This window comes from Apium graveolens, chromosome 7 (genome assembly GCF_009905375.1).
Source record: "Apium graveolens cultivar Ventura chromosome 7, ASM990537v1, whole genome shotgun sequence".
Classification (NCBI taxonomy): domain Eukaryota; kingdom Viridiplantae; phylum Streptophyta; class Magnoliopsida; order Apiales; family Apiaceae; genus Apium; species Apium graveolens.
In genome coordinates this window covers 8434763-8455186 of record NC_133653.1, presented here as the reverse complement: position 1 = coordinate 8455186, position 20424 = coordinate 8434763, and the positions used below count along the sequence as shown (strand labels likewise).

At 35.4% G+C, this 20424-nt stretch overlaps 1 protein-coding gene across 1 annotated transcript; it reads right to left on the bottom strand.

Moving 5' to 3' along the window:
- Positions 1-11175: 11175 nt before the first annotated feature.
- LOC141671231 (beta-adaptin-like protein A) lies at positions 11176-19465 on the bottom strand. The gene is made up of 11 exons (XM_074477394.1): positions 19253-19465; positions 18082-18598; positions 16820-16944; positions 15588-15786; positions 14669-14897; positions 14353-14519; positions 14034-14243; positions 13323-13433; positions 13054-13230; positions 12531-12980; positions 11176-11655 (listed from the first exon to the last, which is right to left on the bottom strand). Exons 1-11 carry the CDS (start codon positions 19303-19305, stop codon positions 11353-11355), a joined length of 2541 nt encoding a protein of 846 aa, XP_074333495.1. The 5' UTR covers positions 19306-19465; the 3' UTR covers positions 11176-11352.
- Between the last annotated feature and the right edge of the window lie 959 nt (positions 19466-20424).

Below are 20424 nucleotides of genomic sequence, written 5' to 3'. Positions count from 1 at the left end.
CAAGAAGAATGTCTATATAGCAGCTTCCTATCTAAGAAAAAACCAAAGAAGGTAGAAGAAGCTTTGTTAGATCCTGATTGGATTTTAGCTATGCAAGAGGAGCTAAACCAATTTGAAATGAACAAGGTATGGAAGCTGGTATCCAAATCTAAAGGAAAGAATCCAATTGACACCAAGTGGGTATTCAGAAACAAGATGGATGAAAATGGCATAGTGGTCAGGAACAAAGCTAGATTGGTTGCTAAGGGCTATTGTCAACAAGAAGGAATAGATTTTGATAACTCTTTTGCTCCTGTTGTAAGACTTGAAGCCATCAGAATTTTCTTAGCCTATGCAGCCCATGCCAATTTCAAGGTCTATCAAATGGATGTCAAAAGTGCTTTTCTAAATGGAGATTTGGAGGAGGAAGTCTATGTTAGTCAGCCTCTTGGTTTTGAAGATCCAAATTTTTCAGAATATGTCCACTATCTTTTGAAAGCACTTTATGGACTGAAGCAAGAACCTAGAGCCTGGTATGACACTTTATCAAAGTTTCTTTTGGAAAATCACTTCACAAGAGGTACTGTTGATAAGACTTTATTCTTTAGAAATGTTAATGGCTCTAGTATACTTGTTCAAATTTATGTAGATGATATTATATTTGGTTCTACAGATGAGAAACTTTGCAAAAAGTTTGCCAAATTGATGCAAAGTAAGTATGAAATGAGCATGATGGGAGACCTAACTTACTTTCTTGGTTTACAAGTTAAGCAAGTTAGTGATGGAATATTCATTAGTCAAACTAAATACATTCATGAACTTTTAAAGAAGTTTGATCTAATGGATTGCATATCTGCAAAAACTCCCATGGCCACTGCAACTAAGCTTGAATTAAACACTACTGAAAAGTCTGTGGACATTTCAAGTTATAGGGGCATGGTTGGCTCACTTCTGTACTTAACAGCTAGTAGGCCAGATATAATGTTTGCTACTTGTCTTTGTGCTAGATTTCAGGCTGATCCTAGAGAATCTCACTTAGTAGCTATTAAGAGAATTTTTAGATATCTCAAGGGAACACCAAAAATTGGCATTTGGTACCCTAGAGATTCTGGTTTTGATTTAACTGGTTATTCAGATGCAGATTATGCAGGTTGTAAAATAGACAGAAAAAGTACAACAGGAACTTGTCAATTTCTAGGGAACAAGCTTGTGTCCTAGTTCAGTAAAAAGCAAAATTCAGTTTCTACTTCTACAGCTGAAGCTGAGTATATTGCTGCTGGTAGTTGCTGTGCACAGATTTTATGGATGAAAAACCAATTGTTGGACTATGGTCTTCAAGTGGATAGAATTCCCATTTTCTGTGATAACACAAGTGCAATTGCCATCACTAAAAATCCAGTGCAACATTCAAGAACAAAGCACATAGACATCAAGTACCACTTCATTAGGGAGCATGTAATGAATGGTACTGTGGAACTTCATTTTGTTCCAAGTGAAAAGCAGATTGCAGAAACATTTACCAAGCCACTTGATTAATCCACCTTTTCAAGGTTGGTAAGTGAGTTAGGTATGCTTAATTACTCTTGAATCATTTCAGATATTTCTGCAAGTTATAATGCAGCCAGAAAATTATTTAATTTTTCAGCTTTGGATGAAATTTTGGCCAAGTCAAAATTTACATTCCAACGGATGCTCATTATCCATCGAGTTTGATCATCCATCGGAATATTATTTGTTATTAAAAATCAATTACTTTTCTGGATTATTTTATAACTCGATGGATAAATGGATAACTGATTTATCCTCATCCGTCGAATTGTCTCAATCTTAGTCGTTAAAACTCTGAACATTATCCATCGAGTATACTTACAGTTTGTAAGCATGACACGACGAATGAGTGACAAAATTTTTACAGTTTATTTATTTTTAAACGGCTATTTTGGGCAATTTTTATTGATCACTTTATTTTACTTTATTATTTTTGACAGTTTATTTCTGAGATAGTATAAAAGAAGAATTCATTTTTATTCTACTCTTTTATCATTCTCAAGATTCAATTGATCTAACTTCTTTCTTCCTCAAAAGCAATCACTCTCTCTGCAAATTTCAATCTCTAACAATGGCACCAGTCGTCAAAATCAAGTCTCAAACTGGGTTCATCTATGAAAAGAACAACTTCACAGCTCTAGTGAACAAGGAGATTCAACAGTCTGGAAATTACCACAAAATGATGGATTTTGTGAAAGGCTGTAAACTCAACTATGCTATGCTGGAATCTCCCACTATCTACTGTGAGGTTGTAGAGGAGATATGGACAACTGCAGTATACAACTTAACTGATAAGACCATCACTTTTACTCTTAAAGGTAAGCAGTTTTGCATAAATAGTGATATTATCAAAGCATGCTTTAAAATTCCTGATAATATTGTTACTGCTCCACATACAAACACTGATATTGTTAATATGCTAAATTCCATTGGCTATGCACTCACTACCTCTAAATTAAGTGAAATTAGAAGTTTGGGTCTTAGGAAAGAGTGGAGTTATCTGTGTGATGTGGTAACTAAAGTGTTTTCTGGTAAAATTAGTAACTTTGACTCTATTAACATATCCATGCTCAACATGCTTTATATGCTAGTTACTGATAAAACTTTAATTTCAGTGACTTGGTTTTGTTTGAGTTAGGCTTTAAGTTAGGAGAACTTAATAAGAGAGGTAAAAGTGTCTATTATGCTAGATTTTTCATGATGCTTGCTAACCACCTCACTGATGATATTATAATTGAGAACCCAACCAACAAGCTGAATTGTTGGGTTCAAAAAAGAAGAATAATTGCAGATCTTAATAGAGCAGACCACCACAAAGAGGTGCCCTTCTTCTATTTTCCAGTAATTGAGGGACCTCAGGTAAGTGAGGTAATTTCTATTGTCTCCACTCTTCTAACCTCACACATTTCTTTGTCTTCAAATGTAGCAATGGCATCTGTGTCAATGACCAAACAGATGCCTACCCAAGCTACTAAATCACAAATTTCAAAATCAAAATCTAAGAAAGCTCCCTCTGGTTTCTTTCAAAAGAAACCAGTTGCAAAATCCACTAAACAAAAAGAGGGTAGTGTGAAGGTGGGTGAGAAAGGTGAGGGACAGGGTGAAAATTAAAGAAACCTTAAGGATAAGGCTGGTGAGAAGAGTGTACCCAAACCTAGCCACACCACAGTTTCTCAACAAACTGTGGTTGTTAATAAGGAAATTAGCTCACTTCTAGTTTCATCCTCCCAAAAGGATGTTACTATTGAAACAAGCTCCCAACCAGGAGCACAGGTCAAGAGGGCTAGGGACACAAGTTCACCACAAACTTATGCTAGAAAGAAAAGATCAATAAACCTTGGGGATGCACAGGGAACACACATAGTGCAAACTGGAGCTAAAGACCCATTCACTGCACCATCTCAAAGTCAGATTGATGTGACTCCAATAAATGTGGAGTCACAGCCAAAATCCTTGACAATTGAAGCACCTAAACACCAAATTCTCCCACACACTCACTGGATGTTGACATGATCAATACATCACTTCCAAATTCTCCATCTTTAACTCATGTGGAGAAGCCAAAAATCCAAACAAGTGAGCATCATCTTTTAGATGATTTGTTGGCTCACTTGCCATTTCTTTCTGAGTCTATGGAGACATCTGTGCCAAAATTTTCATCAATCTGCACAGAGTCTACAATAGTCTCTACTCCAAACTCATTCATTTCTTCTATCCCAATGGATATCTATCATCCGTCGAGTAGTGATCGTATCCTGACGGATAAGCCTAACAGCAGTCATCCGTCGGATAGCCATACTACTACCCCGATGGATATTCATCATCCGTCGGGTGTCTCTGCACAACTTCAAATTTCTTCAATTCTTACAAGTGCAGAAGACTTAGTGGTAGTGCAATCACTCTTAGGACTGAGGGAAGGGAGTGAACTGAGTGAGAGGCTGGGTTGTTCCCAGGCAAAAGGAGAGAATAAGAGTGAACAAATGTAGTCCATTTCTTCAGGACTGGAAAAGTGAGTGAGAGGAGTCCCACCTTAGATGGTGAAGGTGAGGGTGTGAGGGTGGGGAGCCAAGAGGAGCCCTTGATGTAAAAAGAGAGAGAAATTGAGAGAAATGCAGGTACAGGAGTGATAAGGTTGGACATCATTGCTAGTGAGTCAATGAATGCCAATGATGCAGATATAGAGAAACTATCTCAGCTTAATCAAGCTGTTATAAGTTACATCTCTTTGGATGCTGATGCATTTACTCATCCTGTTCCAGCATATCAAATTTTGGTTGGACAGGGCAATGAAAATGCAGAAAGGATGCTGAACTTGGTGCACACCACCCAGTCAATGCAAAGAGCTAAGGATGTCATCACAGCTATGCCACCTAGAGCTGATGATGATGTTGACTATGGGACTGGGGAATCTGCTGATTTCTTTGGAGATGATAGTGAAAATGAGGAGCTCATGAACTTGGGGGGAGAAGCAGGCACCAGTTCTAGATATGGCCTTCCTTCATGGGCATTCTCCAAGGACTGTGATCTTTAACATTTCAAGGTCACTCTCATTCATCAAATCTAGGAAATACACAATGCCATTCAATCTACAACAGATACAGGCACCAAGCAGCTCTTACAGGCACATCTCAATTCTCTGCAACTGTATCAAATCCAAGGCTTTCAACACAATCAAGATATCACTTCTATCTAGACAGAGCTCAGTCAAGTGAAGAAGGATATTTCTGACAGATTAGATGCTAAACTTCCAGAAGCTACAATGATTGATATTAAAAGACAGCTAAGGAAGAATTATGATCTTGCAACAAAGGTAGACTCCTTGGACAAAAGGATGACTGTTATGGAAGCTTCTCTCACAGCTATACATCTACATCAAGCACATCAAACTCAATTACTTCAACAGCTGGTGGATGTACAATCTTCTTCCTCCAATCTACTTGATGATAACAAAAAGGGGGAGAAATCATTATCTCAAGTCAGTCAAGTAGAGCCATCTAGTGAGGGGGAGAAAGTGATAAATGTACAAATCAGCCAAGTAATTATTCTTGAAATTACTCTGCCAAAACCACCAGTATTGGACAGCATTGACTTGATCCAAATTGCAATTGCTAAGCTTGAGTCAAAAACAATTCCCAAAATTCTTGATATTGCAGCTGTAGAGAAGGAACTGGATGAAAAATGGAGACATATAGATGCAGATATTCAACAAAAGTTTGGGCAAATTCAGAATTCAGATAAAGTTTTCAAACATCACTCTCAGGTCAAGAAGATTTCTGTGAATGACCTTAGCATGAATTATCTGGAAAAAGGCCAAACATTTTGCATCAAATCTCCAAAAGAAAATCTCATCATGAGGCCTAAAAGAAATTACTCAAGATTTTCAGACAAAAATCCTATGTATATGGTGTATGAGACACCTAGGCCGGATGAGAAGAAACTGTTGGCTAGGTCAATTGCCTTTTATAAAGATCCAGCTGATTCAGCACTCAAAAGAAGATTAGCTAAGATTTACGGAAATGGTAAGGAAATTTGTGTGGTGGTTGGACACCCCATGTTTGTGGAAGCTAAGAAGGAAGAGAAAGAAAGAATCAGGCAAGAGAAGAAGCAAACTGCTCTGGATGCTAAGAAGCTTAAACAGAAGAAGAAGCAAGCTGTTATCTTGGCCAAGCTTCAAGCTGTAAAAACCACAACAGAAATTCCTGCTCAACCATCTGTAATTGCCGAACCTCAAGTTCAAAAAGTGCAAGATGAACCACAACAGAAAAGAAGATTCAGGTACAAGCTACCCTCCAAGAGAAAATTGGACTTCGGTGATGAGGAAATGGAAGACTACACTCCCAAAAACTCTACAACTTCAACTCAGACATCAAAACCCTCAGTGGTATTTGAAGCATTCAAGGTGGTGGATCCAACTAGGAACATTCATGGTGAACTCATAATTCCTAAGGATGAGCCAGTAGACTGGGATAGTTTACCAATTCCTGAGCTAAACTTTCCAATATTCAATAAGCCAAAGAAAATAAAGACAAGAGCAATCAAGAAAGTGAAGCCTGTGTCTCTAAGATCCAAGACCCTAACCAAATCTCAACCCACAGTCAACAAGAGAGATCTTATGTATATTTGTGATATCAAGGAGTTTTCAGACTTGAATCTCTACTTGGATGAACTGGAAGAAGTAAGAGAAATTGATGCTTACAGACATCTTCCTGAAAGACTGGTATTTAAATACAAGGGAGGGAAAGAGATGACATGGCCACTTTACAGGATTCTTCTAGAAAGCCAGTCTGTGTTGATAAAGGTCTACTCATCATTCAAAAAGAACTTTGGGTATAATGTAACTGCTAGAAGATTAGTTCTAAAGATGATTGAGGAGATGAGGAGTAATAGAGCCAAAGATGCACTTTCAAAAACTCTATCTATTCCCTTCACAGGAAAGAGAGTGCATTTGAGGCCTTATTGGTTGATGGAATTCAGGGATGAAAAGGGAGTTAAAAGATTTTTCAGATTGGAGGACCAATTGAGTATCTCTATCAATGAGACTCTACTGGAAAAGTAAGAAATGCTAGATCTCTCAGAAGCTGAGGAACTTGAATTCCATAGACAACTCCAAAATTAGATAGAAGAGAACAATAGGGGGCTTGGGAAGAAACCTAGACAATCAAGGAAATAGAATTATCTGCTTAGGCTAAAGGAGCACCTTGATAATGATTGTAAGCAACTTCTTTGTACACTTTGCATTTTTCAATTTTCAGTAAATTTTGTAGCACTTTTCAGTTTTATCTACTATTTTCAATCTGTAATTTTAGGGTGTTTTGTTATCATCAAGTTTCTCTTAATTTATGGCTACAATTCTAGTAGACATAAATTGGGGGAGATTGTTAGGAATATGTTGTGAACTTGATGATAAATTAAACAAAACATCTTAGTAGATTTAACTTAGTGAATTTTGTAGCACTCGACGGATGAGTAAGTATATTCCCGACGGATGATTCAATATAGTCCCGACAGATGATGATTTAACATCCATCGAGTAAGTAGCTTATGTAATAATAAGTATTGTAGCACATTTCTGCAAACAACTTTGTATAGATTCTGTAGGAGCATATAAGTCATGTTGACTACTAGTAGATATGCAGAATAGGTTGATTAATTGTAAATATAAGATGTCTTGTAATTCTGTATAAGTGAAATGGAGTCAAGTGACAAGTAGCTACCCGACGGATGATCAACAAAGCTACCCGACGGATGATCAACAAAGCTACCCGACAGATGACAAGCATGTACCCAACGGATGATCAAATTCAAATATTTATTGACAGTGACAACACAGTCACATGCGTTGAGTGTTTGCAAAAGGAATGTGGCAGCCTGTTTAGCAGGAAATTGAGAACAAAGCAGCATTACCATTTCCATGCTATTATGAAGATATTCAAAGATGCTGGATTAGAGTACTGAAGCGGCATGGAGTTAGACTTGATAGGTTTTGTTTTATTATCCTGTCTTATTACCATGTAAACTTGGTGATATATAAACCAAGTGTAGCTAGTAGAACAAATAACTAAGCAAACACATTTTAGAGGAGAAAATAGAAAAAGCTGTATTTGTCAAGAATTTCTCCATAGTTTGTTTGTTCAACTTGTAAAGCAGCTGTGAGCTAATTTGAGCTTCACAGAGTTCTCAAATCGATATTTATATATCTCTGGTGAATACATTCAAATCCACCAGAAAGTTTTAAAGACTTGTATTTTTATTACTTTGTGTTTGATTTATTTAATCCTTTCATTCCGCACTTTGCAAATCAAACACATATATATCTGTTGAGTTAATAACTGTTTTAAAATCTTGAAAAAGAAGCCAGAATTAAATTCAACCCCCTCCCTTCTGTAATTCTTGTTGCATTGTTAGGGAATAACAAGGATTCACTATGTTTCTGGGCACGTAGGGTTCATGGCGAGTGTAGCCTCCCTCGCCCTCTCCTTCAGATCTACTATCACTTCCATTGTAAGAACTCCCATCATGATTGTAAGACATCTTTTCCTCACAAGATTATGATCTTAATTAGTACCCCTCCTTCTAGCGCCAATTTGTTGACGGAAGAATCTGGTAACAACAAAGTTTGAGGTTTTTCGCCGGAATTAAGATCTATGACGGTGGTTCTCTGTCGGAAAATCAAGCGGCGTGTGGTGGTTTGTGGTTGTTTTACGCTGAGATTGATCAGAGTAAGTGGTGGCTCCTTTTCAGCTCTCAACTTCTTACCCCTCTCAATGTGCCTACGTACCCTTTATACAGGGATCAAGCCTGACGTAGTTCTTGGGGAACAAGAAATCTAATGGGCCTTGACTTCTTATTCCCAGGCCCGGTAGAAGCCCATCCGGAATCCATCTTCCGCTAGCTTTAGGAATGTCCAACCATGAGGCCCAACCGCAAAGGCCCAAGGCTCGTCCGTAATCGTAGGACTTCACGGATAGTGCATCTCACTGCGCAAGGATAACACTCCGCTACAGCTATCTCCCTTGATTTACGAACGTAGGTATAGCCACGGTTCACCCCAAATGTCGGACGCGTCCATGTCCCCCGAATGAGGATAACCCACTAGATAGCAGGACAGGTGATCCCAAGCTCTTGGGTGCAAAGTGCAGGAGGACTCCAAAGTTCTCCAACGAGGACACCCGTTGAATACAAGAACAGAGCTCCCAAAGCACACACCAAAGTTAACCCCACATCCCCAACGAGGACACCGGTTGAATACAAGAGGAGGTATTCAGTCATCAGGCATACCCTTAGAAGCCTTCAAGGTTTTCACGGACATCCCCCTCCTTGACCGTCTCAAGGAGGGAATTCTTCAAAGAGTACCTACAACAAATACATTAGTAGAAATAACCCTCCATTACTCCTCTCCATGCATGCCTTGTCCTGAGCTCACCCTTAAAAATGCATTTCCCAAACATAGGGCGCGTCCTAGGACACTGGGCGTGTCCTGACCTTGCATGAAGCCTGTATTTTTCTTCAGCAACTACCTCCCATGACATTCCACAGAGATAGGACGCGCCCTACCTCCCAGGCGCGTACCTCAAACTTCTTTGCCACATGACCATCCTTCAATAAACACTCCAACCATGGTGGGCGCGTCCTACCTTGATGGGTGCGTCCTGATCTCCCCTTTTGCAACGCGACGCCAAGTTTGACTCTAGTTAACCCGCATTTGACCCAATGCCAAATTTTGGGTATAATAGTTAGAATGTATAGATTGGATATCAAAATTTGGTATTAAATGATGTGACATAAGTGACCTAACAATTTGGGATCTTTTATTGGTAAAAATCCACTATTTTTAATTGATTTGTAGTAAATCACATCACGGCACGTGTCATTTGTTTCTATTTTTTTATCTAGAATTATTCTTAATTTCATCAGAAATTTTTATAAATTATACTTCTAGTTATGAAAAATTGTGTCACAGAAGGTGACTTATTGGGCCTCCACAGGAGTGTATGTTAATAATTAATTTTGTCTATTATAATGAATTGTAGAATGGGCCTGTTTGTTTCACGGCTTATAAGTTACTTGCAGTTTATAAGCCAGCAACAACTTATTAATGAATGTTTGTCAACTCAACTTATAAGTTGAATTTACAACTTATAAGTTGATAAATTAAATGTTAGTATAACGTACTTTTTCTCAACTTATTTTGATTTTTAACTTTTTTATTAGCTTCAGTTTTGAAATAGTAGTTTTAAAATGTTAATCTAATTTAAAATTTATAAATTAAGATAATTATTTTTAAGAATTATTTATTTTAATTCATTTAAGTACAAAAAATTCTGACTTATAGGTAAAATTATCCAAACAATCAGATAATTTATAAGTATTAATCTACTTATCACTTATAAGATATTTATTTATTTTAAATCATAAGTTATCTATTTTAAAATTTCACGGGCATAATGAATTTGCCTCATCTCTAACCAAAGGATTTCCTTTTGGTTAGATTTTTGCTTTGTTTACTTCTAATCTTGTTTCGATATATTTTTAGTCTTGTTAAGAATTATCTTCCTTTCCATTTTTTCCTTGCCATTTTTTTAAAAATATTATTTAAAATTTTCATAGTTAATATACAGTAAAGCTTTTTTTGTTTTTTCAGGTGTGCGGGCGGCTTGGAGGAGGTTTTTCCTTTTCGAAAATTAAAATTTTATTATCTAAATTTCTGGGGTTGTCTCTGCATTTCTAATCACAATTATGTAGACCCTAACAAAAAACACTATAAACTTTATAAATAATAACAAAAATATTTGGGTAGTGCATTATTTTAATATTAAAATCTTACAATTCTGATTAATTAATTATGAAGTAACAATCACAAGAATAGATAACCAAAATTGAGATTAACCAAAATATGTCATGTTCCCGTTATTAAATAACATTTTAAATTAGCTAAAGTGAGTAAGGGCATATCTTTTGTCTATCCCGAGTTCCTTGTTCGATTCTCGCTCATCCTAAAATTTATTAGAAAATATACACAATTATAATAATGCATACAAGTCTAATTAATAAAAAAAATAACATCTTAAATTGATCATAAGCTTTAATTTTTTATCACAATCAAATATCACACATACACACATGCATGTGTCATCTTCACAATCAAATCTCATAAACACATGCATGTGCCATCTTAGGCTGTATTTGAGATTGTTGTTAAAAATATGCATGTGTCATCTTAGGCTCTGTTTGAGATTGCTGTTAAAAATTGTTATGCTGTTAGAAAAAGTGTCGTTGAAAAAAATGTTGTTGTAAAAATCAGATTACTATTTGGTAATTTTTTGATATGTATCTATTTTGATGCAAAAAATTTAAAAATAATAATATTTTTGTAAGATTTGATAGTGAAATTAGCATCTGCTTCCCGCAAAAACTGAAAAGCAACTTTTTCTAAAAATATGGAGCTACTTGCTTTCTCTAACAGCAGCTTTTAGGTCAAAAATACTTTTCCCAAAATCAGCATTTGAATTTTACCAAACAGTTTTTTAATTTTCAGCGAAAAGCAACAGCAATAGCAATACCAATACCAAACACACCCTTACTAAGACGCTTCACCTAAAATAAAGCCAGTTTGCATGAAATGGTTTCAACATTTTCGTATGGAGAATATACAACTGCAAATGTGTACCTTTAATTGCTTAAACTGCTATAAGAAGATACAACATACAATAAGTTTTCAACACCACCAAGAACATAGAGCATCCAAAACACAAGTAATCTCAATTTATCAAAATGACAAGGCAGAAATCCACTACATCTCTATCAACATAGATCCATATAAAATGTCTAGTGCATGCCGTAGCTGGACCCGTAGCTGGACAAAGCCGATTGGAACAATGTCGAGAACGCCTGGGTTGAGCTCTCGTCATCCGCTTTTATCTTCAAATGTGCTTTACATGTAGATGAGTTGATTATGCACTCTACAAGGAATATTGATGACCCCTCTGATTTCTGTGCAAAGAAAAAGAATTTGAAGCTTGGAGATTGACCACCAGAAGCGATGCACTGAATGAGATGGCCCTGCATGTGCCGCAGAAGGGATTGTGGATTTGTCAAAGCTGCCACTCCTTGTTGACTTATGGAGGTATCCTGAAAAAGGATACAAGATTTGTTCAGGTCTCATTAATGGAGTCACCAAGGGAAGATTAGCACCGCAACCCCCCCCCCCGAAAAAGGATGTAAAGGGAACTGTTACAGGACAAAACATCATATAAAAGAATGTTTAATTACGGTAACAGAAGAGAACTACAACGAAGGTGTGAAGAACATGAAGTCCTGTCGGTATAAAGTACAAAGGCGACAATGTAGTCCATTTACGAATTTACCAGAGTAGTCTATCCTTGTCTAGGGTAAAGGCCCAAGTTAGATTCACTGTAACTTTAGCATTACAAGTATTTCAAAATGACACGAGGAAAAAAAAGAAGTTGATTTGGATTGTGAACTGGGTCGGCGTTATGAGTTGTGTTTTTAGGGTTTTCGTTGTTTGTGATTATTTTGGCTCTTGTTTTTGGGGTTTCCTCGATATTTCTAATTTTTTTGAGACAAGGTTAGTCGAAGGCAATAGACAAGAACCCCTCTCTCCTTTAAAAACATTGTTATGATTACTTGGCAACTCATAAGCAAGACGATGATCCTCATAAACTTCTCAGCTCCAGAAAATTACACCATATTCTTTGCCTAGATTAAGAATTTTAATTTTGCAACAACAAATCTTTATAACTTTGTGAGAATTGCATACTGCATCACACATTAGACTTCTGCACACGTTTTGTAGCAACCTAGAAGTGAATATAAGGGATAGACAGCTTCATATGTAAAAAAATGAAATTCTTCGCAAGAAGCCAGAAGGAAAAACAAAAAGAGAATAAAATCTTGGGAAATGCCCGCAGGGATGGCGAAGATTGGCATGGTACATGTTAAATGCAACAAAATACTGAAAGTACAAACAAAGTTTGACAAGAAACCTGTGATACAGATACTGGAAGTTGGCGCCATTTCTGTTGAAATGTGTTCGGATCAAGCACAGCTTTAGCATTAAGCTTCAGCGTAGGGGGAGGTGGAGGAGTAGATGCAACTGACATTCCTAGACCAAGAAGATCATCAATGGCCAAGCTAGTCTGTGGAGTATGTGATGGCAGTGGGGCATCTAAAGACAAAAGATCCGACTGAACCTGTGGAGCAACCAAGGAGAGGGAACCATCATAAGCAGGAGCATTGTATGCAGAACCATTGTTACTGAGACCCTTGTTGTCTTCCTTTTCTGAGGTACTTAAAAGAAGATCCTTATCATTGGCCTCGACAATCTGTGACGAAACTATGGTTTCTGGAGCTTCAACTCCGATAGACAAATTTCCAAGTTCTTCCGAAAATGCAAATGGTCCTCGGTATTCCTTATCAGTAAACATGTAGGAAGGCTGAAAAAAAATACTGTCAGCTAAGTTATTATACCAATGAAAGGAGATATACGGATGGAGAGAATCTACATACCTTCTGGTATACAACCGATAAACTATTAAATTCATCAAATATGCGGTCCTTTATCTCGCTACTATGAATGTCAGCAAAGACTGAAACGGCTTGCTTTTGAGGATTAACAACTCCTTCAGCTACAGATACATTATATTGCAGAAGCCTGTAATAGAATAGTGCTCTATCATGAACATCCTGCAGCCAAAATTTAACAGCTCATTAACTAGTCTAAAACAGGTACGACATAGAATGCATGATACTAATCGAGCTTACGGAAAAAACCGAACCTGATGGAAATCCGCAATACCAGCTGCTAATGCAGCTCCAAGGGCCTGCTGAGTCTCTGGAGGTCTTCGGAAGAAACATTTCATTGCTGATGTAAGCAGATGCAAACGTACCTATATCGCAATAGACTATATTAGTAGACCAGTGTTTATAAAACAAACACAGATGGACAACAATTTATATCTATCCAACAAGTCAATACTCATGTTGTAAGAAAGTAAACTGATAGACCTATTTTTTCACTCTTTTGGAGTATAAAAGATATAATTATAATTGAAGAATTATTATCAAATAAAATTCAAAGCTTCTACATTTAGATACAGATAATAACAATATAATTTAAGAGCGAACTAAAATTAAGATAAACCTATTTATCTACTTGAGCAACTCAGCAACAAGAAAAGGATGTATGTGCATAAAAAGGTGTCAAATATAAATTAGAGGCAAGACAACTGCATCAATAGAATTGCAATTGATTTGAATTTATTTGACAAAAGCAAACAATGCACAAGAAAAAAAAATGTATGAACTACAATTTAGAGGTAGGAGAACTGCAATTAATACGATTTTATTAGAGGAAAGCAAAGAAATTCAGTTTTCTTCTTCTCCTTTTTTGAGTGTGTGTGTGTGTGTGTCTGTGTTAAGAAGATACTGTCACAAGTTTTGAAGGTGTTAATTAATTTTAATGTTAAAAACATGAACTGCATGGTTACCTCTGCAGAGTACTCATCCTCCCAGTTTTCAATTAGACTTTCTAAAACATATGGAGCATCTTGCATATCTTGAGCATACTCCCCCAACATCCATATAAGAGCTGCCTTGGCTTTAGGTTCCTGAATATTTTTACTGCTAATGTTTCCAACAACTGCAATGCAATCATGGCTCCATTGTGGATACTTTCTAAGAAGATCTTTCACAAGTACCTATAAGAAGAGATTTGAGATTACAAAGATTCATTTCATTGAAATGTTAAAGTACAGAGGATAATATTCCAAGAATCTAAATTCCAGAACTGAACAGATCTGCAGTTACCAAAGTTTCAGCAGTCACGTGGTCCTTTTCCATCTCTAGAAACTGAAGCAGCCTGTCAACAATTGCATTAACGTCATACTGTTGGAGGGCTATTTTCCCGACAGCCCGAATTGATTCCCTAGCCATAGGAATATCAACATTTGCAGCATATTCACATAGTTCAGTCACTGAAATGAATTTGGCAAAATACTCAACTTAGTTGTGTTCGGAGAGCTTTCGATAAGACACGAGACATGGAATGAAATTTTTAAAGTTTAACCAAGAGATGGTGCTACCTTGATTTGCAAAATTTACAGGGAAAAACAAACAGTAATACCTATTTCATAAGTATTGCTCTCATTTGCCACGGCAGTCAACATCTCAAGCTTCAATTTCTTTACATAAAATGGTTCATTATACTGGCAGTAGAAGTGTTTGTAATCAGAAGAAAATAGCATAGGTGCACGCATGACCAGTAAATGCAAGTGGCTTAAGACTGCGAAGGACTGTTCCGGACTTCCTGAGCTCACTTGAGTAAGCAAGGGGGCTTTGATGCGCTCATAGACCTGATTTAGTAACTTCCATATCAGTTGTTTTATAGAAAGAATGAACATCACTGCACATAATATTAGAGCTAGAGTTGCAAGAAGAGCTACATCATATCTTACCATCTACAGACCTGTCTATGCTAACTTACGACAACTCAATTGTTAAATGCTTTAACTTATTATTTTTTCATTTAATTCAAGTCTTTCATACATAAATTTGCATTATGTTCTTTATTATAGAGTATCAATATGCAACATCACTACAGTTTCTTGCTTCTACATGACCAACTTTCTCTTAATTTGATAGCACGAAAACAACCACCACCATAACAACGATAATGAAACAAGTTGTAATGTTGCAAGTATAAGTAATGTTTTAGGGTAACAGGTTAATTATGTAGGTAAATCATAAATGGTGTCCATGTAGCTACTCCCTCTCTTTAGATAATCATATGCGCCTGTTAAGATGTCCGTTGCACCTTCGATTTCCCTGTTTAATAAAATTAAATACCTAAATATATAAAATTGTTTGAACGAGTGGATTAATTGCTGGTTATTCCCTTGCTCCTTTACAACTCTCCTACATAAGACTTCTCGAAGATGTCTTAAGTGTAATTTTAAAGATGTACTTAAAAACTTCGTTCCTATTTCTCATGCTTTTCCAATTTTAAAGCCTTCAATTTTGTAGAACAAGATTAAATTATGTACCTGCTGATGTACATCAGTCATAGACAAGGTAAGTTGTAGAAACAACTTGATAGTTGCTAACACAACAGCCCCATTTGCATGTTGAAGTCTATCTTCAAGAAGATTCATAATGTCAAAAATTTCACTGCTATCTGGAGGTACATACTTGGACACTAATTCAAGAACAATACATTGTGACCATTCACTAAACTCTTTGATCCTGCACATCATAATTAAATATATCAATATCAAAGACAGACATTAAAACAAAGCTGCTTTTGAAGGATATTAACACAATACCACAAAATTGAAGGGGGGGAATCTGTGGGCTTAAAAAACTCTTTGAATTGTAAAAGTGATATATGCTCCATAAAATTTCTGATTTAAACAAAAATGAACTCCCTATCCCCGAGGGCCCGGAAAAATATAACATAATTACATAATATACTGAGGGAGTGCAGCACTAGAAATACGAAAACACAAGATGATTATTGACATTAAAGAACAATGCAATGTAACTATTCCATATTTACATTGCTTTTGGACTGGCACAGTTACGAATTGTTGCAAACTTTTGCTTCGATGTGATTGTAAGGCTAGCATTTAGAAGCACCAAAAATAATATATTCTCTAAGGTACCATTCTGGTATCAGTTCTTTCCGGTGGTACCATTTAGCATTTTTGACAAACTCATGGTACACCTAAACTTTTGACTTCATAAGCCCAATACCCTAACTTTTAGCTAAGGTTAAAAAACATTTTAACCATTATTGATTAATCAAACACAAGTACTGGGGAGATTCCTGTTGATACGCTTCATTAATCTTGAAGCAACATGCAGATCAGGAAATTCTTCTTCATTTGTCATTTTCAGTGTGTTCCCTCGAATTGTCCTCATTTCATAATCTTCTATCTAATAATCATTTGCAATCAGGGATATATTAATTATTACCACTGGTACCACTGGGAAAAGCCATTATCACAGGAAAAACCAGAAAAGTCAAGTACAAAATAGTGCCATTGAGAATATCCTCCTAAAATTTATAATTTCATAACTCATTTTAAGGGAAATTCTTGATGAGGAGATGAAAAATGCTTCCTTGTTTTTAATTTTTCAAATTGCAATGAAAATCAAGGTTTCATCATTCTGATCAGAGGTAACATAGAGGATATGGCCATGGAAACCACAATAAAAAAAATATTCAATCATCAATCATCATTTAATGATAATATAAGGAGTCAAGGAGGCGTACTTATTTAGAAGGTAATATATAATTGGCTTGCTAAGCAATGCTTCTCTCTCCCTTGATGCTTCTTCAGAAGTATTTGCCTCCAAGCTCCATATTTCTTGTAGTGATGATAAACAGTTTGCAACCACCTAAAAAGAATCATCATACTACATTATCATTAGAAATTGTTAGAAAGATATATTGACAATATGACAATTTGAAAAAGTAAAGCACTGTAGCAAGCCTGCACAAGTATTTTAATAATTGGAATAATAGTAATACATTTCCATTAGAGGTTCACAAAAAACAAAACAATCAGGCAGTTCACATTGATTCATAAATGATGCAAACGATTAACTTAATTGAGATTTGAATCCAGACTTGACTTTGGGGTGTTTTACCATTAGTTTGGTCTCCGTCCCTCCCTCTCTCTGGTAGTATAAGCACAAGGTGCTTCCAGGCTCCATCCAAGTTTAAGACAATTACATAATGTACTGTTTCACAGTTTAAAACAAGACTAAATTGCAGTCTGCATTTTTTTGGTCACAATCTACAGTTTAAGTATATACGTTTTGCATCTCACTACTTTTAAGTATGCCACATTTTGCATGCCTTTCAAGATTTTCCGTGCAATTTAACTAACCGTTTTAAATTCTGCAAGGTTATTTTTCAAATTAAAGAAAACTTATTGTAACAGTAAATTGGTATATTAAAAGACAAACTAATGAATATTAATCCAGAATATTTTTTTTTCTTAAATAATACAAATATTTAAAATTAGAAAACTAATATAAAACTATGAGAAACAATAGAAATATTGCCCAAAATACCCAATTAATTACAGGAGACCGCCCGATTTACCCAATCTCGTTAGGGCTAACATTTTTACCCACCACTCATGACTAGGCCCTATGGCGTATCTCAAACATATCAAGTTTGACTGTTTTAGATTCTTTTTTTTGCCTATCACTTTTTTAGATTCAATCCTCCATTTTTCGAGCTGAGCACCAACTGGTTGCTAGTCTGATATACAACCACACATACGTATTTTCCCATATACATGGACATCTTAAATCTCTCTCTTATCTCCTCCCAAAACCCCATTTCAAGTATCATCATCCTTCCAATACGGCTCTTGTGTATGAGAGTTCAAAGACGGGTAAAGTTAGGAAACTTTAAGGTGAAATTGGGAGATAGAACCAACCATGGCACATAATCATATTAATTATCCATGGAAGTTATGAGAATTTAAAATACTTAGATATATGAACAAAATAAAGTCTTACCTGAGCATCTGGGTCATTTAGCATTAAATGTTTGAGCAATGCAGGGAAATCGGCGTCCACACACGTTGAAGCAGATATGTGATACAACTTCAAAACCCCAATAGATGCAACCATCCTCACATAACTACTCCCATCTTTTAAGCCAGATCCTAGTGGCCCCACCAAATACTCCACTAGATTTGGGACACGAAGTGTACACAAACTCCTCAACGCCAATCCACGTATCATTGGATCTTCATCCTTACAATCCCTTTGAAGAAAATTAATAGTCAAAAGCGCAAGATCTGGATTGTACTTTGCATAATTTCCAACATACAAATAACACATTTTCTTCAAAACAATATCCGATGTTGCTGAGCACATGACCATTTCACTAAATACCGATGAGACATCAATCCCGACGGTCATGTAAGATATCACCTTCTTAAAGAGATCCCTCTTTGAGTCATCAGTCCCCGGAGCTCTACTCCCAGCCAACTGCCTTAGCTGCGCCTTCAAGTCTGAAACTTCCCCTTTCCTGTAAAGAGATAAAAACAATTGGTATCAGCTTACAATCCAGATCCTAGAATAACTAATTTCCACGCGCTAAACATAACTAAAGAGGTGTTTCTTGCAATCTTAAAGTTCACTACTTTTTCGGAAACAAAACTCTCCAATTTGTGAAATTCAAATCATTAAAACACATTTTTATCGTAAAATTCAGAAAAAAAATAGTACAACTTGAATGAAAACATCGGGGCAACACTACAAATTTGCAGACTAAAAATAAAATTATCTGACAAACTTAAACTTTGATCAACCATTTATATACGCTAATGTTTGGTAATCAACGTACGACTTGCATTACCAATAAATCAAGTTTTACATAATCCCGCAGAGTTAAAGTACACCACATTCCCCATCATCCGAATTACTAAACCAGCCTATCAATTTTCAAAACCTTGCTTTATACAACCTATATCACTTACATTCTACTAAAGCACTAACCTTTACACTAAAACCAACACAATTCACTAAAATTTACAAAACCCATCAAGAAAAAGCACTAAATTATGATAAAGATTGTAACTTTAAGCAAGAAAACAACTAAAACTCAAGCAAGAATTACATATAAAGCAATACATAAAGAAAGAAAGAAATATATTTTATATATGGGTGTGTACGTAAATACCCAGAAGGCTGAGAAGGGGAGGCAGATCTCTGAGATGTAGGTGGAAGAGGCATGATGATATTGAGCTTAGAAATACATAAATTTAATGAATTATAATGGAGGGTTTGAGTTGATTTTTAGTGGGAATTGAATGGAGATCTTGATCTTGATTGTATTGATACAAAAACAAGCTTCTTTGTTTTTATCAAACGTGTCACAGACAGTAGTATTTTCAATTTGTTATCCTTTTCTTTGAGTTATATGACTTTCATAAAGGCCTTAACAAACACTTGAACATCATTAAATTCAATCTAGTTCATTCAATAAAATAAAATTTGGCTGATTTATTCAAAAAAAAAACAAAAAAAAATTGGCTGATTGAGCTGCACAATTCTAAATAAATGCAATTTATATATATAATATATTATAAAATATCATATTTTTGTAAATATTTTTATAATAAAATTATATTTCTACAAAAAAATAAGAATTAATAAAATTACAAAAAAATGTATTTTGATAACTTCCTCTTTTTATTGCATCTAATAAATTGGATTTAAATGGAATTATATTATTACCTTTAAGAGCATCTTCAACGGTATGCAGCTGTTAGCTATATAATATCATTAAATATGTTTTTATGAATTGTACAATTTATTTTTACTTGTATTAAATAAAAAATAATCAATGTTTTATAATATTCATTTCACAATCATTTTTTTATCAAAAGGTAGCCATTAAAAATATTAGTGTTGAAATTTAAAATTAACAAATCAAAATTATTTTTTTAAATATAACTAATCATTATAACTAATACCATTAAAGCAAAATTTCTTACAGGTTCAACAAATTTTAGATAATATCTATTTTATATTATTTTAGCTAATAATTATAGTTACTCCCCTTGGAGATGCTCTAAGTATTGTCTTTTTTTTGTCTAAGTATTTTATTTTTAATTATGTGTTGTTAGGGTGATTGTGACTCTTTAATAGTCTATCCAAAAAGCAATACTTTCGGAAGAAATAAAATTTAAAATATTAAGATATTTTTGAAAAATATCTTATGAATGAATACTTTTTCATGCCAGCAAAATATTATTTATGCAATGATTGAGCTCCGAAATCGGACTTGTGCGTAATTACTCCCTCCGTCTTAAAAATATTTCATATTTGTATTGGACACGTTTGTCATCA

Coding starts and splice junctions, on each gene's coding strand:
- LOC141671231 (XM_074477394.1), bottom strand. CDS start 19,305: ATGCCTCTTCCACCTACATCTCAGAGATCTGCCTCCCCTTCTCAGCCT. Junction 16,945..18,081: donor TAAATGACCCAGATGCTCAG/GTAAGACTTTAT, acceptor GATTCTTTTTAG/GTGGTTGCAAACTGTTTATC. Junction 13,231..13,322: donor GTATTGCGGATTTCCATCAG/GTTCGGTTTTTT, acceptor TTTTGGCTGCAG/GATGTTCATGATAGAGCACT.